At 42.6% G+C, this 19,055-nt stretch overlaps 1 protein-coding gene across 1 annotated transcript in view; it reads right to left on the bottom strand.

The window, feature by feature from the left end:
* The window catches only part of SYCE3 (synaptonemal complex central element protein 3), a 31,486-nt gene that overhangs the window by 2,323 nt on the left and 10,108 nt on the right, over nucleotides 1-19,055 (bottom strand). The window contains exon 2 of the mRNA XM_047788417.1: nucleotides 17,039-17,147. Within this exon, the coding sequence (XP_047644373.1) occupies nucleotides 17,039-17,147 (109 nt within the window). The remainder of the gene's footprint in view (nucleotides 1-17,038; nucleotides 17,148-19,055) is intronic.

Genomic DNA, 19,055 nt, shown 5'->3' with positions numbered 1-19,055 from the left:
AGGTTGCAGGCTCGATCCCTGGCCTTGCTCATTGGGTTAAGGATCTGGCATTGCCGTGAGCTGTGGTGTAGGTCCCAGACGCAGCTCAGATCCCATGTGGCTGTGGCTGTGGTGTAGACTGGCAGCTGTAGCTCTGTTTCCACCCCTAGCCTGGGAACCTCCATATGCCGCGGGTGCGGCTCTAAAAAGACAAAAAAATAAAAATTAAAAAATCAAAAAATTAAAAAAAATAATAAAATAAATAATGGAGGTATTCAGGGCAAAGAACTAGGGTGGGAACAAACAAACAAGAGCAGCTCACGGCAATGCATCTCATAGAGGCCTACGTAGCCCCGGAATTCTAGCCCTGAGTGAGTTTCCTGAAGCCAAAATGGAGAAGGAAGAGGGCTCGGTTTTAAAACTTGGTGGCCATAAAATAAATACAAACCCATTGTTTCAGACACTTATCCTAAGGAAGAATTTTCCCATAGGTATGTTTTATGAGAGGTGTGTAGTATAGTTGAAATGTCCTTGATAACATCCCTACTTTATTTTATTTTATTTATTTACTTTGTCTTTTTGCCTTTTCCAGGGCTGCTCCTGCAGCATATGGAGGTTCCCAGGCTAGGGGCTGAATCGGAGCTGTAGCCACTGGCCTACGCCAGAGCCACAGCAACGCGGGATCCGAGCCGCGTCTGCGACCTACACCACAGCTCACGGCAATGCCAGATCCTTAACCCAATGAGCAAGGCCAGGGATCGAGCCTGCAACCTCATGGTTCCTAGTCGAATTTGTTAACCACTGAGCCACCACTGGAACTCCAACATCCCTGCTTTAAATACAAGGACATTCTTCTACGTCCATAGTTGTAATCGCTGGTAAAGCTGGCAGCACAGCACCAAAGCACACTTCAGAAAAGGCAATTCAGTGAGACGCCAAAACACTATGCCAAGTGTGTAGCCCTCCTGTGATGTGACCCAAGGGGAGACAAAATAGAATACATTGAATAGAAAGGACTCAGAATCATCAGAAAATCCTTCAGAAACATGTCTCCTGAGTTTTTCATTCCTTCCGTACTTATTCAGCCCCTGCTCTGTGCTGGCATTTTGCTAGGGCACCCTGAGTATTCAGCAGTCTGCTACAGGGCAGATGCACCCCTGCCCTCGCGAGTGCCCATGCTCCTGCAGTGGGGAAAGAGAGAACAAATACACAAGACAGTTACAGATTGCGAGGGGTGCCGGGAAGGCAACGAGCAGCGTGGAGACAGAGACATGGGGTAGGAGGAGTCTATTTTGGACCAGGTGCTGGGGGCAGGCGCTCTCCATGGGCTGTTGGAAAGGCCCGCTCAGTAGCACAATCTCTGGAGGGGCCTGAACAGCAGATGCTCTGAGAGGCTGACTGGGACTCGCTCCACACACTGGGCAGGGCCGGGTCCTCACGCAGAAACGGTCAAGATGTGCAGCTAGATGCAGGGTCAGTAAAGAATGAGGATAAGGTTTTCCAAAAATCTGTGTAGGACCAGGGAGGACTACCTAGGGATGCAGTGAGTGGATTTATTTTGACAGAGTAAGAGGCAGAAGCAGAGAACAACAAGGAATGATAATAAGGCCAGTTGAGCCAGCAACTAAAGGGATGAAGACAGGCTCGGAGTTTACAGCCCCCAGGCTAATTCACATGATTGGTAAAATAGAAGAACCAACATTCAAAGAGGTAAATGGTGAAGTTTAAATCTTTAAATCTCAGGCTCCAGATGGTTTTACAGATGGGTTCCACCAAACTTTGAAAGAAGAGTTAATTCTTACCTAATATAAATGATTTCAGAAATTAGAAAAAAGGAAGGCTGATAAACTTGACTGTATCCACTGGGGCAACTTTTTAAAGAAAAGCGTTTCAGAGAAGCATCCCATTTACACCGCAGAAAATTTGAAAATAGAGATAAGCAAAAAATGAAAACATAAATTTCCCTAAGCTGGCTTATTTCAAAACCAAAGATTACATGAAAAATTATAGGTCTGTCTCACATGAAAATAAATGTAAAATCTTAAATATAATATGATCTAACCAAATCTAACAGTGAGTTAAAATGTTATGTTATGATCAAGTAGAGTTTGTAAAAAGAAATTCAAGGATAGTTGAGTATCAGAAAATTAATCAGCATAATTTAACGTGTTAATAAAAGAGGGGACACAGGAATATCTCAGTTAATGTAAAAAAAAAAGCAGTTAATGAATTTTAATACCTATTTGTGATTTTAGAAAATCGAAACCCTAACAAACTGGGAATAGGAGACATTTCAATCTAGTCAAAGTGACACACCAAAACTTAGAGCAAACATGACGCTTAGTGGAGAAACTATGGATAAATTCCTTTAGGAATCAAACAAGGATGCCTCTAGTAATGTTACCAGTATTGAAGATGCTGGTAAATGGAAATTGAAAATTAAAAATAAATAAGATATGTAAAGTAAGAGATAAAACTATCAGTAGTTATAAATCATAAAAGTGTATATGAAAGAATAAAATCCAATAGTCAAGTCAACCTGAAAAAAGTAAAAGCTAAAGGGGGGTGAATATGCCCTATTAGATCTCAAGACATTATATAAAGCCCTATTTTTTTTTTTTTTGCCCTTTGTCTTTTTAGGGCCACACCTGCGGCATATGGAGGTTCCCAGGCTATGGATCCAATTGGAGCCATTTCTGCCGGCCTACACCACAGCCACAGCAACGCGGGATCCGAGCCGCGTCTGCGACCTACACCACAGCTCATGGCAACGCCGGATCCTTAACCCACTGAGCAAGGCCAGGGATCAAACCTGCAACCTCATGGTTCCTAGTCGGATTCGTTTCCCCTGCGCCACGACAGGAACTCCAAGCCCTATTTTTAAAAACAGTGTACCACAGACACACAGACCAATGGAAGAAGATAGCAAGCTCAGAGACAGACCTGAGTGTGTGTGGAATTTAGTGTGTGATAAAAGTAACACGAAAAGTCAATGAAAAAAGGACAGTATACTCTGGATAGATTGAAGACGTAAATATGAAAGATGAAATAACATTTATAGGCGTTCCTGTCATAGGCTGGCAGCTACATCTCCGATATGACCCCTGGCCTGGGAACCTCCACAAGCCTCAGGTGCAGCCCTAAAAAGCAAAAATAAATAAATGAATATAATTTTTATTCTTCTGCATAATCAGTTTTCCCAGCTTACTTATTAAATAGTCCCTTCTTTCCTTCCCTGACCTGCCACGTCATGTGTGTTATGTATAAGACTTGGCGTCTGTGTCTGTGCGCAGTTTCTGGGCTCTGCTGTAATCTGCTGCTCAGCATGTCTACGTCTAATCCAGTATGCCACTGCCTTAATCATATAATTTCATAATAAACTTTGCTAATTGTAGGGCGAATCCCCTGTTCTTGTCTTCCTCAGAAGGGTCTTAGCTATTTGGGCTCTTAAGTCTCCAACAAATGTTTTAGAATTGACCTGTGAAGTTCCATGAAAAACCCTATTAGGATTTTCATTGGACCTAATTTTTTTTTTTTTTTTTTTGGCTGTGCCCATGGCCTGCAGAATTTCCTGGGACAGGGATCAAACCCATGCCACAGCAGTGACAACACTGGATTCTTAACCCACTAGGCCACCAGGGAACTCATCATTAGAACTACTTGGAAGGCTTGGGTGGAATTTGGAGAGAATGAACACATTGATTATACTGCCTTTTCCTCCCCCCCCTCCCTCCCCCCCCCCCACCGCCTTCTTTTTCCTGTTCCCTGCGGCATGTGAAAATTTCTGGGCTAGGGATTGAACCTGTGCCACAGCAGCAACCCAAGTCACAGCTGCGACAACACTGGATCTTAACCTGCTGCATCACCAGGGAATTCCTGAAGCATAACTTTTAGTTCCTTTAGAGCACGTCTATTTGTGACAAGTATTGTCAATTTTCATTCATTTGCAAATGGCTTTTGCTCTCATTATTGAAAGACAACTTTGCTGGACGCAGAATTCTGGGTCAACAGCCTTTTTTTTTGTCTTTTTTTGCTATTTCTTTGGGCCGCTCCCGCGGCATATGGAGGTTCCCGGGCTAGGGGTCCGATCGAAGCTGTAGCCACCGGCCTACGCCAGAGCCACAGCAACGCGGGATCCTAGCCGCATCTGCAACCTACACCACAGCTCACGGCAACGCCGGATCGTTAACCCACTGAGCAAGGGCAGGGACCGAACCTGCAACCTCATGGTTCCTAGTCAGATTCGTCAACCACTTCGCCACGACGGGAACTCCTCAACAGCCTTTTATAGTGACATTTAGATATCACTCCACTAACTCTTGAATTATGAAATGATTATGATAATTAAGCTAATTAACATTTTCATCACTTCGCGATTACTTTTGGTTTGGAGAGAGCACTTAAGATTTACACTCACAGTACACTGCAAGTCTGCAGCACAGTATTAGCTGTACAGTACGTCTCCAGAATGCATGCATTGTATTTTTCGACCAACACCTTCCCATTTTTCCCCTGCTCCTCAGCCCTGGCAACCACCACTTTACTCTCTGCTTCTTTTCTCTCTCTCTTTTTCTTTTTGGTCACCCCACAGCATATGGAGTCCCTGGGCCAGGATCTTCAACCCACTGTGCTGGGCCTGCATCAAACCTTCCTCCCGGCGATGCAGAGATGCCACCGATCCTGTTGCACCACAGCAGGAACTCCTTACTCTGCTTCTATGAGTTTGACTTTTCTTAGATCCCACACACGAGTGATATCATACAATGTCTGTCTTTCTGGGCCTGGCTTATTTCACTTAGCAAGATGTCCTCCAGGTTCATCATCTATGCTGTCGCAAATGACAGGATTTCTTTCTTTCTTAAGGTTGAAGAAGATTCCACTGAGGTGTGTTAGGTGCGTGTATCACACTTTCTTTATTCATTTGTCAACAGACACACAGGCTTTTCCCATACTATGGATATCATGAATAAATCTGTAGCGAATATGGGAATGTAGACCTCTGAGACACTCATTTCCTTCATTTCCTCAACATACACCCCGAAAGGAGTTGTTGGTCATACAGCAGTTCGACTTTTAATGTTTTGAGGAATCTCCATAGTATTTTCCATAATGACTGCACCAGTACCATTTACACTAGCTCTGTAATTTTATATACACACACACATATATATATATATATATTTTTTTTTTCTTTCTTTTTATGGCCTCACCTGCGGCACATGGAAGTTCCCGAGCTAGGGGGTTAAATCCGAGCTGCAGTAGCCGGCCTACGCCACAGTCACAGCAATGCCAGATCCAAGCCACATCTGCGACTTACGCCGCAGCTTTTGGCAAAGCGGGATCCTTAACCCACAGAGTGAGGCTAGGGATTGAAGATCAAACCTGCATCCTCACAGAAATTATGTTGGATTCTTAACCTATTGAGCCACGATGGGAACTCCTGTGATTATATATTTAAAACTTTTTTTTTTCTTTTTAGGGCCATACCCGTGGCATATGGAAGTTCCCAGGCTTGGGGTCAGATCAAAGCTGCAGCTGCCAGATCCAAGCTGTGTCTGCAACCTACACCACAGCTCACGGCAATGCATGGAACCTGAATCCTCATGGATACTAGTCAGGTTCATTACCACTGAGCCATAATGGGAACTCCTAACAGTTAAAAAAAATTATAGTTGATTTACAACGTTCTGTCAATTTCTGCTGTATGGCAAAGCGACCCAGTTATACATATATATACACATACATTCTTTTTCTCTATCATGTTCTATCACAAGTGATTGGATAGAATTCCCTGCCTACACAGCAGGATCTCACTGCTCATCATTCTCAATGTAATAGTTTGCATCCACTAAGCCCAGACTCCCAGTCCATCCCACTCTCTCCCCCTCGACAACCACAAGTTTGCTCTCCACGTCTGTGAGTTTGTTTCTTTACTACAGATAGGTTCATCTGCGCCATATTTTAGATTCTAGATATAAGTGATACCATATGGTGTTGTCTTTCTCTCTCTGACTTACTTCACTTAGTATGAGAACCTCTAGTTCCGTCCATGTTGCTGCAAATGGCATTATTATTTTTTATGGCTGAGTAGTATTCCATTGTGCATATGTACCATGTCTTCTTAATCCATTTACCTGTTGATGGACATTTAGGTTGTTTCCATGTCTCGGCTGCTGGGAACAGTGCTGCGAGTGATTATAGGTGTGCATGCATCTTTTTGGGTGTAAGCTTTCTCTGGACATATGCCCAGGGTTGGGATTGCTGGAGCATATGCTAGTTTTATATTTAGTTTTCTGAGGAACCTCCAGAAAATTTACATTCCCACTGACAGTGCAGGAGGGTTCCCTTTTCTCCACACCCTCTCCAGCATTTGTTATTTGTGGACTTATTAATGACGGCCATTCTGACCCGCGTGAGGGTACAATGAGGGTACCTCATTGTAGCTTTGATTTGCATTCCTCTAATAATCAGTGATGTTGAGCATTTTTTTCATATGCCCATTGGCCATCCACATGTCTTCTTTGGAGAAATGTCTGTTTAGGTCTTTCTGCCCATTTTTTGATTGGGTTGTTTTTCATTGTTGTTGTTGAGTTTTATGAGTTGTTTGTATATTTTGGAGATTAAGCCCTTGTCAGTTGCATCATCTGCAATTATTTTCTCCTGTTCCATAGGTTTAAGGTTTTTTTTTTTTTTTTTTTTAATGGTTTCCTTTGTAGTGCAAAAGCCTGTAAGTTTGGTTAGGTCCCGTTGGCTTATTTTTGTTTTTATTTCTACTGCCTCGGGAGGTTGACCTAAGAAAACATTTACATGCTTGATGTCAGAAAAAAAATTTTTTTTTTTGGCTTTTTAGGGCCGCACCTGTGGCATATGGAGGTTCCAAGGCTAGGGGGTCTAATCGGAGCTACAGCTGCTGGCCTACGCCACAGCTCATGGCAATGCTGGATCCTTAACCCACTGAGCGAGGCCAGGGATCAAACCTGCCACCTCATGGTTCCTAGTTGGATTCATTTCTGCTGCGCCATGATGGGAACTCCATGAGAATGTTTTGCCTTTGTTCTCTTTTAGGAATATTATGATGTCTTGTCTTATGTTTAAGTCTTTAAGCCACTTTGAGTTTATTTTTGTGCATGATGTGAGGGTATGTTCTAGTTTCATTGATTTACATACAGCTGTCCAGCTTTTCTAGTTCCACTTGCTGAAGAGACTAGTTTTTTTCCCATTGTATACTCTTGCCTTCTTTGTTAAAGACTCACTGACTGTAGGTATCTGGGTTTATTTCTGGGCTCTCTATTCTGTTCCACGGGTCTGTATACCAGTTTCTGTACCAGCACCGCACTGTCTTGATGACTGTAGCTTTGTAATATTGTCTGAGGTCTGGGAGAGCGATGCCTCCTGCTTGGTCTTTTTTGCTCAGGATTGCTTTGGCAATTCTGGGTCTTTTATGGTTCCATCTACATTTTTGGGTTGTTTGTTCTAGTTCTGTGAAAAACATCATGGGTAATTTGATAGGGATTGCATGAAATATGTAGATTTCTTTGGATAGTATGGCCATTTTTATGATATTAATTATTCCAATTCGGGAGTATGGGATATCTTTCCATTTCTTTGAATCCTCTTTAATGTCCTTGATTTATGTTTTTTAGTTCCCAGCATGTAAGTCTTTTTTTTTCTCTTTTTTTGCTCCTTATACCAAATTAGGTTCCACTTTTGGCTACCATATAGATTATTCAGTCTTAACATTCATCAAAATTTGTTGCAATTTTGTTTAGTTATTTTTCCTCTTCACATGATCATCAGCTTCGGGACTGGAGCTTCACAATAGTATCTCTGTAGGACTGTACTGTGGGGCAAGGGAAATAACCAGACCTTTTGGGGACTACTAGACACTGGCTCTGAACAGACACTAATTTCTCTACACCCCCAAACAGCACTACTAGCCAGTGTAGTGACCTAGCAGTCAGAGGAAGGGCTTTCTGGAGGGCAGGTTAACAATGGAGTTCTAGCTCAGGAACCCATTCAGCTCACAGAGGGTTTAGTAGGTTTTTTTGGGGGGGTCACACCCGTGGCATATGGAGGTTCCCAGGCTAGGGGTCTAATCAGAACTACAGCTGCCGGCCCAGGCCACAGCCACAGCCACGCAGAATCTGAGCCCCATCTGTGGCCTACACCACAGCTCACAGCAATGCCGGATCCTTAACCCACTGAGCAAGACCAGGGAACGAACCCGAAACCTCATGGTTCCTGGTTGGATTCGTTTCCGCTGGTCCACAACAGGAACTCCGAGGGTCTCTGAACTCTGTGGTTTTCCCAGTTCCAGCATAATTGAGACGGATATTCTCAGCAATGGGAGAATCCCCACATTTGTTCCCTAATCCACGGAGTGAGGGCTGTTTGGTAGGAAAGACCAAGTGGAAACCATGAGAACTGCCTCTGCCTATGAAAGCAGCAAACGAAAAGCAACAGTGCATTTCTGGAGGGGCTGCAGAGGTTATCACCACCATTAAGGCTTGAAGGATGCGGGGTAGTTCCCTAATTCCCACCGCATTCCCATTCAGTTCGCCTATCTGGCCTGTGCAGCAGGCGGTTGTAGAGAATGACCGTGGATTACTGTAAACTCAATCAGGTGTAACTCCAATTGTAGCGACCGCTTCAGAAGTGGGTTTGTTGCTTGAACAAATTCCTATATCCCCTGATACCCGGTATGCAGCCATAGATCTGACAAATGCTTTTTTCTCTGTGTCTGTTCGTCAGCAGTTTGCTTTCAGCTGGCAAAGCTAATGATTCATCTTCACTATCCTAATTCAGGAATATCAACTCTCCAGCTTCCGAGCTGCCTTCCCTTTCACAGGACATCAAGCTGTCCCATTGGAGTGATAGTGCGCTGATTGGACCTGGTGAGCAAAAGAAGCCAGACACAGGATTATGCTCTGTGATTACATTTGTATGAAATTCTAGGCAAGTATATCAGTTGTTGCCAGGTGCTGCGAAGGGAAGAGTGGAATTGACTGGGGAGGTGCAAAAACAGACCTTTTGGAGTGATATAAATAATTTGCATTTTGATAACAATGTTTGTTATACTGGTGTATACATTTTGCAAAACTCAGTGAACTGTACACTTAAAATGTGTTTATTTTAGGGAGTTCCCGTCGTGGTGCAGTGGTTAACAAATCCGACTAGGAACCATGAGGTTTTGGGTTGGATCCCTGGCCTTGCTCAGTGGGTTAAGGATCCAGCATTGCCGTGAGCTGTGTGTAGGTTGCAGATGTGGCTCGGATCCCGCGTTGCTATGGCTGTGACGTACGCCGGTGGCTACAGCTCCGATTCGACCCCTAGCCTGGGAACCTCCGTATGCCGAGGGAGCAGCCCTAGAAAAGGCAAAAAAAAAAAGTGTTTATTTTACTGTTTATAAATTATACCTAAATAAAGATGACTTAAAAAAACAATAAAAAATAAGAACACTATTGGAGTTCCTGGGTGACTCAGTGAGTTAAGGATCTGGAATTGTCGCTGCAGTGTCTTGGGCCATTTCTGTGGCATGGGCTCAATCTCTGGCCCAGGGTTCAACCCCTGGCATAGCCAAAAGAAAAAAGACCAAAAAAAGAGAAGAAAACAAACAAACAAACAAAAAAAAAAACAAAAAAAAAGGAGGCAAGAATACTATCAATACTTATGGGTTGCAATAATATATCTTAAGAAAAATTCACAGGTCCAAATGTTTTCACAACTTAAAAAGGAATGAAAATAAATGAATAAAGCATTCAACTCAATTTTAGGGAAGGCAAAATGAAAAAAGCCCAGCAATCCAATTAATTTAGCATGTGGGGAAAAACGCGTATTAAAAACGCCTTCCTGGTCCATATGCCCTTCACTGAGAGGTGTTTCGGTTTTTTTTTGGTCTTTTGTCTTTTTTTAGGGCACAACTACAGCAAATGGAGGTTCCCAGGGTAGGGGTCGAATGTGAGCTCTAGCTGCTGGCCTACACAACAGCTCATGGCAACGCTGGATCTTAACACGATGAGCAAGGCCAGGGATCCAACCCGAGTCCTCATGTATACTAGTTGGGTTCGTTAACCACCGAGCCACTATGGAAACTCCATCTGAGAGTTTGTTTTAATTCACTGGTTCTATAGATGGGCTGAGCTTAAATTTCCATATTATCATGCATGTAGCCTAGCCCACCCAGCCCCCTGCTACATACAGCTTTTAAAAGCAATAGATTAGATGTCATATAGCATCCTGGAAAGAGCTGACACACATGATTCTGAATGAAAATAAAAGAGAAATAGTAGGAGACATATAACACAATATCATTTATAGAAATTTAAAGTAAATTTATAAATTTCTTCTTTCAGAAGAACATACATACGCAAAAAGTACACATTAGAATTGCTGTCTATGGTGGAGAGAGGAAAGGGAATGGACAGGGGTTTAAGGTGATAAGTAAAAATTAAACTCACGATGTCCTGCATGGACCAGTGATCATAATGTACCATAAACTGTGGGTGTGATAAATCAGTTCTCTACATCCGAGGTTAAAACTAAGCGAAGAGACAGGAACACTGTTACGTAACAGCATGATCAGGGAATGGGGAGCAGTACTGAGGAACCGACACAGAATAAAAAGAAAAATGACAAAGAAATAAAACAGATTATAACGATGATGATAAAGACAAGATAGAAAGAGATACACAATATCGGTAACTGGAATTTCTGGAGAATAAACCAAAGAAAGAACAAACAGCATCCAAAGGTATGATAAATGAAAAGGTTTTTTATAAAAAATGCTCAAATCTATAGCTCTAAGGATCTAACATGTTCAGGAAAAGTGTTGGAGAACATTAATACCAACCTAATGCTGGTGAAGGACAGAACTCCAAGGATAAAGAAAGAGTTTTACAGGCAGAAAAAGAAAGTCACTTTCAAGAGGAAACAGAGGCAGACCTTACACTTCTCCACAATTCCACTAAATGCTAACAACACCTAAGTTATAAAGAAAATAATTACATACCTAACCGAGTTACCATCCAGTTATAAACACAGACATATTCCTAAGCATTTATAAATTCAATGAACATGATGTGCATAACGATAGTTACCAGGTTTAACTCTGAATTATTTAAATACAGAATGTGTGAGTCTTGACAACCACAGGAATGATGTATGGATAATATACTGATAATAGTACAACGACGGACAGTTTTGCCTCAGTCTCTTTGTTTGTAAAATAGGGGTACTAACAGTCTTTATATCTCATAAAATTGTTGTGAGGATTAAGTGAACTAATTAACATACTGCTTAGAATAGCATCTAGCAATTAATAAGCAGTGCATAAATATTACTGATTAGTATTATTAGATCCCGAATAAAGATAAAAGATATAACTGAAGAAATAACACTAGTTTTCTTAAAGTTTTCCTATAAACTTTCTTAATCTTAGAACAGTATTATAGGAGCTGATAGATTTTTTATGCTGAGGAAATATTTATTTATTTATTTGGCCGTGCTTCGGCATATGGAGTTCCCTGGCCAGCGATCAGATCTTGGTGGCAGTTGCAACCTACGATGCAGCTGCAGCAATGGCAGATACTCAACTCACTGTGCTGGGCCAGGAATGGAACCTGTGTCCCAGCACTCCAAGGATGCCACAGATCCTGTGGCCCCACAGTGGGAACGCCAAGAAGTATGTATCTTAAGGGAAGACTTTCTGCAGTTTCATTTCAATTTAAATTCTTAAGTAAAATTAAAGGTAGCACTCTTTATTTTTAAATGTAGCTTGTACAGTATGATTCCATTTTCATTAAAGTGTATCCTTCCAAAAAATGGCACCCATGCGTTGGTCCATCATTCTATTACTGCGTAGGGAGAGACCTAGGATAATGTTCACCAATTTTATTTTATTTATTTATTTATTTATTTATTTATTTATTTTTGTCTTTTTGCTATTTCTTTGGGCCGCTCCCGCGGCATATGGAGGTTCCCAGGCTAGGGGTTGAATCGGAGCTGTAGCCACTGGCCTACGCCAGAGTCACAGCAACGCGGGATCCGAGCCGTGTCTGCGACCTACACCACAGCTCACGGCAATGCCAGATCGTTAACCCACTGAGCAAGGGCAGGGACCGAACCCGCAACCTCATGGTTCCTAGTCGGATTCCTTAACCACTGCGCCACGACGGGAACTCCATGTTCACCAATTTTAAAAACAGTTAATCCTGAGTGGCTGGATTTTGTTGATTTTAAACATTCTTTGTAATCTTCTATTTTAATTGAGTTTTAAAAACAAGGCACATGCAACATTTTGTTTAAAAATCATTATTTATTGAATAATTATTCAACTTAACAATTATTTAATAATATTTATTAAATATAAACATAATTATGTGTTATAATTATTTAGTAATAATAATTTATTTTAAAATGCTAATAATCCCACCTGGAAAATTCTGCTGTATATATTAGTAATCTGATAAATGAGGAAATATTGATAAAATGGACAATGTGGGAAGAAAATGAAATGCCCCAATTGACACGCTCTTAAAACAATAACCAAAGAAGAAACTGAAAAAGTTATTAGAAATTATTTCTTGCAGTTTCACCAATCTTCAGTTGTTTCCAAACACTGTGCATAGTACATATCCCACACACGGACGACACGCACATCTGGGAAGAGTTTCGCATTCTTAGGTAATAAACTACACTGAATATGTGAGTTACTAAGGGAGGAGTGTCTTAAACATTCTCATGATAAGGAGAAAAATAACGTGTGGCCACGGGAGGTGACGGGTGTCGGTGGCCATCATTTCGCCGTCCATGGATATATCCAATCATTACGTTATACAACCCAACTCATACAATATTTTATGTCAACTATATCTCAGTAAAACTGGAAAAAGTATAAAACTGAAGGCAAAAAAAAATCTGGAGAAGGAGTTCCCATCGTGGCGCAGTGGTTAACGAATCCGACTAGGAACCATGAGGTTGCGGGTTCGGTCCCTGCCCTTGCTCAGTGGGTTGACGATCCGGCGTTGCCGTGAGCTGTGGTGTAGGTCGCAGACGCGGCTCGGATCCGCGTTGCTGTGGCTCTGGCGTAGGCCAGTGGCTGCAGCTCCGATTGGACCCCTAGCCTGGGAACCTCCATGTGCCGCGGGAGCGGCCCAAAGAAATAGCAAAAAGACAAAAAAAAAAAAATCTGGAGAAAAATATTGCAAAACCCTCTGAGACATGTTGAAGAACATCTGAATAACTGGAGAGAAACAACACATTCCTGCATAAGAATACTTAAGGTTAAAAAGATATTATTCTTTCCATGTTAATATAGGTTTAACACAATTTCAAATAAAATGTTAAATGAATCTATTATTCACCTGGAATAATAAATGTGTGAGAAAAGCTAAAAGAAAAAAAGAATAATGCAGGGGAACTTACTGATTAATAGTAATGAAACTAGTGTGATAAGCCATGAAACCTAACATATTATAAAACAGTTTAGCTGGAGTTCCCTGGTGGCTCAGGGGTTTAAGGATCTGGCTTTGTAACTGGCCTGAGAACTTCTGCATGCCATGGGCATGGCCAAAAAATCCCCCCAAAACCAAAAAAACCCAAGTTAGCTATCTCCGCTCTACTATATATAAAAATGCCACGTATAATAAAGAAATCACTTTGGAGTTCCTGCTGTGGCTCAGTGGTAACGAATATGACTAATATCCTGAGGATGTGGGTTCGATCCCTGGCCTTGCTGAACAAATTAAGGATCCAGTGTTGCCGTGAGCTGTGCTGTAGGTTGCATACGTGGCTTGGATTCTGTGTTGCAGTGGCTATAGTATAGGCCAGCAGCTGCATCTCTGATTCAACTCTAATCTGAGAACTTCCACATGCCACAGGTGTGGCCCTAAAAAGCAAAATAAATAAATAAAATAAAAATTTAATTTAATTAAAAAAATCACTTCTATAATAGTTTAGAATTAAATGTTAAAAAAAAAAAACAACAGAGCAGAAGAAAACATAAATATCTCACTGATCTTGGATTAGGGAATGATTTTCTAGGCATCAGAGAAATGGAAATAAATCAGAAAAGGAAAATATTGATACATTTTACTACATAAGACTTCTGTCTACCAAAGCTTCATATACAAAATTAAAGGAAAATAACAAATTGGGAAAAACACATACTGCAATTTTGAACAAGGACCTTAATAATCTTAATAAAGAGTTCTGGAGCTCCCGTCGTGGTTCAGTGGTTAATGAACCCGACCAGGAACCATGAGGTTGCGGGTTCGATCCCTGGCCTTGCTCAGTGGGTTAAGGATCCAGTGTTGCCGTGAGCTGTGGTGTAGGTTGCAGATGCGGCTTGGATCCTGCGTTGCTGTGGCTCTGGCGTAGGCCGGCGGCTGCAGCTCTGATTAGACCCCCAGCCTGGGAACCTCCATATGCCGCGGGAGCAGCCCAAGAAAAGGCAAAAAGACCAAAAAAAAAAGAGTTCTTACAAATCAATAGGAGTCTATCACAGAAACCTGCCATTCTCTCTCTTCTTGTTCTCAGTGCCAAGCCTGAGTTAATACTAACTCCTTTTTAACCTTTATTTCTGCATAAACTTCCTAATTGGTCTTCCGGCCTCCAGTCTTTCTTCTCCAAACCATCTCTTGCCTTGTTACCAGAGGTGTCTTTCTAAAAGGCAAGGGTCTTCCTTGAAGTCCCAAATGGGTCCCTATCACCTAGACAAGACAGGTAAACTTCCCTAGATTGGCCCTGAAGACACGTCTACCCTTTTCAGCCTCCTCTTTCTTTGGGCTGCCACCTTGTGAACACTATGCACTAATCTGGCTTCCTTTTTTCAAACAAAACATTTTTTTTAGTTGATTTGCAACGTTCTGTCAATTTTTGCCATATAGCAAAGTGACACGTGACCCAGTCATACGTGTTATCTACATTCTTTTCCTCATATGACATTACGTCATGTTTAATCTGGCTTCTTGACCACACCGGCCTTTCCCTCACAGGCACACAGCTCTGGCTCTCTCTTCTCCGAGACGGCCCCTCCTCTGTACCCACAGGTCCCTAACCCTCGCCTGTCCAATTCCTACTCCTTCCCTAAGGCTCTGCTCTCTTCAAATCCTGACGTGCCTCCCCAAGTAATCAGCCTCTCCTCCTTCTCTGCTCGCTCCCCAGTATTTGGAGTACGCCATTATTAGCATTTGCCAGCTTATAATTTTCATATAAAATGAAACCATGCTTTAGTTTTAGTTTATATATTTAAATTAAGTTAGTCGTTTTGATGTCTGTTTCTGGCCCCCTCTCACTTCTTCTAATGAAGGAGACTCCCTATTCAACTTTGTATTCTTAGAAGAGCACATAGTAGGTACATAGTAAATGGTATTAAATAAAAGAATATTTAATTAGATTGAAGGAATTAAATAACTTATAGTAGAAAATGAATTATAGAACTATTTATTTATTTAAGTTTCTTCTTTTTGCAGCCACACCTGTGGCATATGGAGGTTCTCAGGCTAGGGGTTGAATCAGAGCTGCAGCTGAGGCCTACACCACAGCCACAGCAAGGCCAGATCCGAGCCACATCTGTGACCTACGCCACAGTTCGTGGCAATGCCAGATCCTTAACCCACTGAGTGAGGTCAGGGATTAAACCCACATCGTCATGGAGAATATGTCGGGACCTTAACTGGCTGAGCCACAGTGGGAACTCCAGAACTTTTTAAAAAGGTAGTTAAAAATATATATGTGTATAAACTTTCAAGTCCATAGGCACAAACATTGCAGACATTTCTAAGTAGAAATATTCTGAGGACTGTTGTAATAAGTGGAGATTATTTACAAACTGATAATCTTCTTAAAAAGTTTGTTTTCATTTGAGGAGAATATACAGGCTTTTCTAAAATGCGTTTTACGGTATGACTTTCTCTAGCAAAACAGGCTCTTTTTTTTTTGCTTTTTAGGTCCACAGCTATGGCATATGGAAGTTCCCGGGTCAGGGGTTGAATCAGAGCTACAGCTGCTGGCCTAGACCACAGCCACAGCAATGCAGGATCCGAGCCGAAACTGTGACCCACGCCACAGCTCACGGCAACACCAGATCCTTAACCCATGGAGAGAGGCCAGGGATCGAACTGGCATCCTCATGGATCCTAGTCGGGTTCATTACCTCTGAGCCAGGATGGGAACTCCTAGGCTCACAAATTATAAGAATTATATGTATTCGAAACTAGTAAAGAACAAATTAAAAAAATTACAATGGTATCACTACCTCTGCTGGTCACCATTTAGTGGAAATGGTGAATAAAATAATATAACGTTCTTTTCCACAAACAGAGAAATTTGCCCAACTGTATGGCTGCTTCATTGTACTGAGCTGTACTTCCCATTTCAGCATGTCACCAGTCTTGGTACTATTACTCTGAGCTATTTTTATTTAAATGATTCGCAGAAAGAATGGTAATATACAGGTGATATATTAACATCATTTGCCATTTGCTGAGTACTTGAGCCTTGGGTATGGCATTGTACGCCCAGTTACAAAAGAAGAAGTCACTATTTCTACCCTCGAAAGATAACAGTCCATTTGCAGAAATAAGACGCAAACGCACATAAAAGAATCAGAAAATAGGAGTTCCCGTCGTGGCGCAGCGGAAACGAATCTGACTAGGAACCATGAGGTTTCAGGTTCGATCCCTGGCTGTGCTCAGTGGGCTAAGGATTTGGCGTCGCCGCGAACTGTGGTGTAGGTTGAAGATGTGGCTTGGATCCTGAGTTGCTGTGGCTGTGGTGCAGGCTGGCGGCTGAGGCTCCGATTGGACCCCTAACCTGGGAACCTCCATATGCCACAGGTGCAGCCCTAAAAAGGAAAAAAAAAAATCAGAAAACAATTTAAGGCAATGTTTAATGGTGAGTGTAAAATCTTGTGGTTCAGTAGTTACATGGTGCAGAAGGTGAAACAAAATGGCGAGGGAAGGACTTGTTAAGAAGGCACTTGATTTAAGCTCAGGAGTGTAGGGAGGATTTGAGCTGCTGGAAGAAGGGAGAAGGCACCCTACCTGGGAAAACATCCTACCTGAGATTTTTTCCATCTCTTCCAATAGCTTTTCCAAGTCTTTATTCAGGTCCGACAGCATTTTCAGCATGTTGTCGTAGTTCCTTTCCCCAGGGTCAGACTCGGCCATCTAAGCAGTGCACAGAAAGATGCATTGAGACAAACCAGTGTTTCAGTTCCAGCTCCACTACGCACAGTGGGCTAGCTCAAGCCAGAAACTTTTGGTCTTTTTTTTTTTTTTGTCTTTTTGCCTTTTCTAGGGCCGCTCCCGTAGCACATGGAGGTTCCCAGGCTAGGGGTCTCATTGGAGCCGCAGCCACTGGCCTACGCCAGAGACACAGCAACTCGGCATCCGAGCCACGTCTGTAACCTACACCACAGCTCACGGCAACGCCAGATCCCTAACCCACTGAGCAAGGCCAGGGATTGAACCCGCAACCTCAAGGTTCCTGGTCGGATTCGTTAACCACCGAGCCACGACGGGAACTCCTTGGTTATCTTTTAACTCCTCTTATCTTCCTGACCTAAGGGGTTACTGGAACTCAGTTTTCTTTGTTCATGGAATAAACATTCAATCATCTATGAGTCAGGAAGGCCCAGTGATGAGAGCCCCCCTCGTGGAGGTCAGCTTCTTAGGGTCTCTCCTCTCAGTGCCTTCCTCCCTCTCTCCAAGGTCGCTGCTTTAACTGAGGTCTATCCCATTACCCGCCACTGAGTACAGATTTACTGGGCATTTACTATGTGCCAGACGTGCACTACGGCTCTGCAGATCCAGACAGACCAGATGCTGTCTTGGAGCTTCCATTCCAGAGGGAGAGACTGATCATAGCCAAGTTAACAGACTCATAAAGAGACCTTAAGTGCGTGGTCACTGCTACAAAAATAAAAATAAAGAGTGTGGTGTCATAAAGAGGACTCCCCCTCTTTCCCCCCTTCTTTTGGCTGTACATGTGGCATTTGGAAGTTCCCAGACCAGGGATCAAATCTGAGCCCAACTGCAACCTACACCACAGCTGTGGCAATGCTGGATCCTTAACCCACTGTGCCATAGTAGTAACTCCAATACAGAGGATTTTTCATGGGGAGGGAAGCTTTAGCTTGTAAAGTCAGAGATGTCCTTCCTTATGAAGTGACATTTGAACTGCCACTTGAATGACAAAAAAGGAATTGGCGTGCGAAGATCTAGGGAAAGAGTTCTAGACAGAGGGAGTGGCTCAAGAAAAGGTGGGAGTGGCCCTGGTGCGTTTTAAGGAATTGAAAAAAAGTGCAGAATGGGGTTGAGAAGAGTGGTTTGACACGAGATCAGCTAAGTGGGCAAGAACCTTGGTTTTACTCTGAGTATACAGGAAAGCCATTGGGGTTGAGAAAGCAGGGGATTATGTGACTATGCATTAAGATAATGACTTCATCTGCTGTTTGGAAAATGGACTGTTGGGAGTTCCCTTGTGGTGCAGTGGGTTAAAGGTTTGGTGACGTCACTCTGACAGCAGCTCCAGTTGTTGCTGTGGCTCGGGTTCAATCCCTGGCCCAGGAAATTTCACATGCCATGGCATGGCCAAAAAAAAAAAAAAAAAGAAGAAAAGAAAAGAAAAAAGAAAGAAAATGGATTGTTGCAGAAAGTTGAGAGGAGAAAAGAATGGGAAGACCGATTAGGTTTTGTTTGTTTGTTTGTTTTTTGCTTTTTAGGGCTGAACCCATGACATATAGAAATTCTCGGGCTAGGGGTGGAATTGGAGGACAGCTGCCGGCCTGCACCACAGCCACAGCAACTTGGGATCCGAGCTGTGTCTGCGACCTACGTCACAGCTCATGGCAACACTGGATCCCTGATCCACTGAGCGAGGCCAGGGATTGAACCCGCATCCTCATGTTTACTAGTCGGACTTATTTCTACTGTGCCACAGTGGGACCTCTGGGAAGACCAACTCGTCAGGAGCGCACTAAAGTGGACTAGGGATGGCGGTGGTTTGCACTTAGGTGATAATATCCAAACTAAGAGGTGGACATGTTCTGGCTATATTTTGGAAAATGAACCAAA

This window comes from Phacochoerus africanus, chromosome 7, assembly GCF_016906955.1.
Source record: "Phacochoerus africanus isolate WHEZ1 chromosome 7, ROS_Pafr_v1, whole genome shotgun sequence".
NCBI classification, from domain to species: domain Eukaryota; kingdom Metazoa; phylum Chordata; class Mammalia; order Artiodactyla; family Suidae; genus Phacochoerus; species Phacochoerus africanus.
This window is presented reverse-complemented; position numbering and strand designations above follow the sequence as displayed.